We start from the raw sequence: 5,354 nt of genomic DNA on the forward strand, positions 1-5,354 counted from the left end.
AATCCAACAATTCCTTCTTTTATTCTGAAAAGTAAATGGGGAATACTATGCATGAGTAAAAGTGACTATACATATTTCGTAGTTATATTACACAGTATGATATATTTATTTCTTTCGAAAGGAATAGGAAATTTTCTTATTACATATATTCTTCATTATTTCAGCACATTTTTAGGATTCCAGGAGGAATATTTGCACATGCGACTATGGGATCCGCGGAAACTCGAAGTTCTTTGAGGATGTCGTAAAAGACGTTGCATTGTAATGCAAAAGATATTACAGGGGCGTCGTAATATATCCCGGGGTCGCGTTACGGTCTAGGCTACGCAGCGAATCAAGATATACCGGTTACGTCGCTGATCCAATCTTTCACTTCTGCTATGGCTGTAAAAGCTGTTGGGTACTGCCACTCGCAAGATCTGCTCCAGGATGCTACGCCTATAAATGTGAAAGATGCCGTGAATAATCGATAAGGGTATTAAACATTCGGATAATATACGTTTCATTCGATTAACTAGAGTGAGACACACGATTAGGCAAATATTTTTAGCTGTGATTGAATAAATTGCGAGAGACGTTTGATACGACATTGTCAATTAAATTTTAATGGGCAGTAAAACTCACCGAATAAAGTATTTCCAAAGACCAGAGGCGAGCCCGAATCTCCAACGCAGGGTCTAGCAGTGTCGGACAGGGTACAGAACATCCTGTTCGTTACTAAGTCACCACTGGCCTCCTCGCAGTTCTCATTACTAATTTTTCGCATCTTATTTTGCAAAAGTGCGTCTGAGACCGGACCTAATAACTGTAATATTTGCCATGTTTGTTGTATTCTTTGAAACAGACAATTTGGGAAGTTCTCTCGACGTTCTTACCCGGGATGCACCCCAACCGAGGACTTCGACCAGGGAACCATCGGTGATTATTGAATATGTTTTGGGTAACTGGATGGGTTGCTTGGTCCTGTCAAATGTTATGCTACTAGAGAGCTAAAGCAATGCCAATAGGAATTATATTTAACGATAATATATTACAATTGTATCGCGTTATATATATTATCGTGCATTCTAACTCGACAATCGAGAAAGCATTACCTCAACAAGGCCAACGTCGTAGTCGTAATTAAATGTGTTGAAGGCAGGATGTATCGCAACGCTCTGAACACCATAAACGTCACCGCCCTGGTAGTAATATGACGTGCCGGCCCTCACATGGAACGGTTTCACCTGAATCCTGCAAAAAGCGGGAAAAAAGCGGGAAATCGAGTCGCATGTACGAATCGTGTGTACATGGAAATCGTTCGCGGGAAACACGATATATTAATCTTGCCTGAGAGCGCACTGCGCCGACGTTATTATCCACTTTTCCCCGACGATACTGCCGCCGCAGAAATGCTCGACTTGGTGACCAAAAAACGTGCCATTGTTCTGCAACGAGACCTGCGACGAGAAGCAACGATCCTCTAAATGCCAAATCGACCGTGAAGATCGATCGCACGTTATACTAACCGCAAATGGATATTCCTCTATGGCGGCCCACTCCCCTCCAATAATCCTCGATTCTGCCAGTCGTGGGAATCTCGCTGACTCTGAGACGATTCTTCCTCCATAATCGGCTGTACAACATGCAAAACAGATGAATCGTTTAATGTGTTTCGCATGATACGCTGATGAGTTCAGGTTAATTCTTTTTAATGTTATTTTCCACCGTGTCTCTCTTCCCCTCTCATTCTTTTTCCTTCGATATTTTATATTCGATTTTTCTTTTACTTCGCCATATGTTATGTTCGAAATCTGAGAAACATAGGTAGTAGGATTTTTATACAATTTTTGCTTTGGTTTGGTGAAAGTAAACACTTGCACTACGATTTGGCGGGAACTAAAAGATTGGAAAATAATTCTATGATGTATACGACATTTACGTTACGTTTAATGGAGATATGGACCGCGGTGGCGCTAGTGAGTTAAGTGGTGAATCGTCGTAAGGCTACCGCAAAACGCTCATTTGTGAAAGGGCTAATTATGGAAAATTGTACACCGAAGAAGCATTTAATATTCGTGTAACATGTTGATCAGCTAATAATCATAAAATTTGTCGTAAAGATTCGAGAGGAATTAGACTCGTCATTGTAATGCAAACGGTTAAAAGTGACACTAAAAATATATTTTATAAAATTAACTAAAGGTGTATATTATAAGAAAGTTAATAAATACCAGGGATCTGATCACGTTTCATTAAATATTATTGGAAAATACTTCATAAAAAGACTTCGATCGAAAAAAAATTATTTCAAATAAAAGCTCAAGCAGTCCACAATAATGAGGAAGAACGGTAGTTCGACAACAATATTGATCAAACTGCAAATATTATCACTGTATATATCAATGATTCACTAATAGTTGCGGCTAGAAATTTTCAGATCCCACAGTGTACATGGAACACAGGCTACTGGACCACAGAACAATCCGGATGGCTCACCGAGCACCGAGGAACTAACGATCACCAGGAACAGCAATGCGTGCATCGTGACCACGTTTATGTCATCAGGGGTTCTCGGTGTTCTTTATAAAGCCGCAGATCTGTAATTTCTGCGTAAACAATGCATTCTCCGTGTCACTATCTCTTTCTTCCTTTTATCGGTTAATACTCGAAAGGCTACGACATTAAGGGCTAACTCGTGTCTCATAGCCAACGCGTTTTTCGCGTACGCAGTTAGAAAATGGCTCAAGTTATTAAGATAACACCGAAAAGCAGTTAGCCATGTGTCGCAACAGAGTCATAAATTGGTCACTTCGTTAGGACGTCAGCTTACGAAATTCTTGCTTAATCTAATTAAACAAATATCGACGAGGCTTGTTCTCCCTTCTCTCCCGCCTCCGCTTCGAGACTTCGTTTGGCCCCGTTTCCGCGATGATTCAAAAACGGGGACAGCATAATGGATGGTGGAAAAATGGCTTTGAAAATATCAATATCGAGAATCGTGCCACCTCTCAACGATTATTCATCGCGGGACTAATTGACCTGTGCAAATGTCCAGTTAATGCACGGTCCACACGCTCCGTAAATACGTAACACACTTGTAATTTCATCGTTCTCACCTGTAACCTTGTTCCTTCCTTTTGTCAGCGAGCATCAAATTAATTACTCAGCCCCTCGCGCGCGCGCTATTATCTCACAAAAATAATTTCAATTACACGTCACAATGCGCACGTTGCCGTAAAACGAATCGTCAACAGCGAGATAAACGTTCTGTCTGCCAACAACAGACGAAACGCGAGTTCTCCGCGCGAACGGACAGCGAGTAACGCGATATTTATTATCAAATTAACATACATCAGGCTTGGCTGAAAATTCGTTGCCGATCCGCGCGCGAACGCGCCGGGAATATAAATCAGCGGGTTGTTTTTTCCACGTTCTTGTTACCCGTTTCCTGCAGTTTATTGTAATTAATAAATGGACGATATAACGAGAATTCCCGGCCACGTCGCATTATTTTATTTAACCATTTTCAAAATATCGCCGATAATCTCTTCCATACTCCGTTCGGCCATTTAATCCCGCCTTCCGTTCGTTTGCAAACGCATTAGCGCGTATTTTCCATTCAGCGACCGGCATGCACCGCTCTGAGCGATCGCAGCGCGACAGCGGACGAATTATTATTTCACCTGTTTATATTTCGTCTCGATCGAACCCTGCAACGTTGCGCTCCAAGAAGACGTTTGTGAGCCGGTGAAACGTGTTTTAAGCTGATTAACGTTTCATGGTTTACGTTCTGTTCATGCTTCGCGGTTTACGGTTCATTTGTTAAACTTTTGTTCCTCCCACGGTGGTCATAAATAGGATTATGCGGTAACGAGTAAATTTGATGGTCGTAATTGCAAATATTTTTCACCTTATTAATATCCCGCTGTGTTGTTATACGTTTCTATTTTTTCCGTCCTCATTGATGCATTATGGGTACTCTCCGAAAACCATGTTATTTGGGAATCCTTCTATTTGCGATATTATATCGTAATTAAAAAAACGTGTATCCCATTATTCAAAAATTCTGTCATCCGAATGTATTCTAATTAATTACATTAGAACTAAAAAGACTTATGTCGACTCTGCTTGGTGATCCAAACTTAATCTATAGATACGTCATACTGTAATACATACCGAATAATACATAAACATAGTGCCTTAAACGTTATAAGTTTCTACGAAAATTGGAAACAAATTTTTAAAGACATTGCAAAGAATCACATTGGGGAATTTCGCTGAAGAGTTGATCAAAATGTGAAGATATTTTTTGATTTGTATAAGAATTGGTACCTTTGGTTTTCGTAGATTGCTAGTTACAAATTGAAAGTTAAAAGAATCAAAAAGAAGAAAATAGCGGAATTAAAATACTGTAGAAGTATTTAAAAATGTATGGGCTGCGACCTGCTTGCAGTCTATGCGCAGCTAGCGCCATCTACGTGCAGCTAGCGCCATCTACGCGCAGCTAGCGTCCTTTACAGGACACCAGTGATTAATTCTCGCTTTATCGCCATCTTTGGACGAGGAAAAATTATCGCAACGCGTTGGTGTATTTCATTTGGCTGCTTCCAACTGAGAACCCTCTATTCGTCCGGCCTTTGGCAGCAAAATATTTCAACGGGACACGCGTACGCCGAAACGCTTGAATTCCTGCGAAATGTGCATTCATAATCCGGCGTAGACGCGAATCCGCCATAAATTTGGATAAATGTCGCACTGTCCCCTCCACTGCCCCTCTCCCGTCGCCGCGTCCGTCGTTCAGCGTAATTTCAGTAATCGTATCTCGCCGATACGATGTGCATGTCCGACCAGCTTTTCCCTCTTCATCCTTATCCTCTTTTTATCAACGATCCGGACTATCGCGGCTGAGTCACGAGTCGATTAAACGCTTGGACGATAAAGACAGTTGCATCGCTGTACTCTTGCGCAATGGCTGCCATCGCGGTATACAATAATTCGTTCCACGACTGATGATCTCTTTTTCGAGTACCTCGGTATTTGTTGTACCATTCGGGATGGTAAGAGAAAGGATTTATGGGATTATAATACGTAAGGATTTATGGCCTTATAATACTTACTCGGAGAAATAAATAACGCTGACTGGATATAGGTAATCGGGTCGGGACTCGATGCGTGAGACGCAATTTCATGTCGGCTTTTAAGTTTGTTACATGAGCTTCTTTCACTCGTTTGTAACAAATTTTATCGAATTACAGCGATCACAGGGAAACGTTTGCATATCGGAACAGGAATATTTATAATTTATATGTGTTGATGTTGTAATAAAATGACGGGGAGGTGTATTAAACGTGTCGCGAGAAAGGAAATAATGT

At 41.0% G+C, this 5,354-nt stretch overlaps 1 protein-coding gene across 1 annotated transcript; it reads right to left on the reverse strand.

Annotated features, from left to right (window-relative positions):
- Positions 1–334: 334 nt before the first annotated feature.
- On the reverse strand, positions 335–4,456 carry LOC108547062 (trypsin 5G1). The gene is given in 9 exon segments (XM_017899412.1): positions 335–438; positions 625–805; positions 876–989; positions 1,095–1,233; positions 1,330–1,439; positions 1,509–1,615; positions 2,455–2,538; positions 2,541–2,588; positions 4,393–4,456. Coding segments are annotated over 9 exon segments (951 nt in total).
- Positions 4,457–5,354: the final 898 nt, after the last annotated feature.

The sequence above is a fragment of the Eufriesea mexicana genome, unplaced genomic scaffold (assembly GCF_001483705.2).
Source record: "Eufriesea mexicana isolate 0111107269 unplaced genomic scaffold, ASM148370v2 scaffold474474840, whole genome shotgun sequence".
Lineage (NCBI taxonomy): Eukaryota > Metazoa > Arthropoda > Insecta > Hymenoptera > Apidae > Eufriesea > Eufriesea mexicana.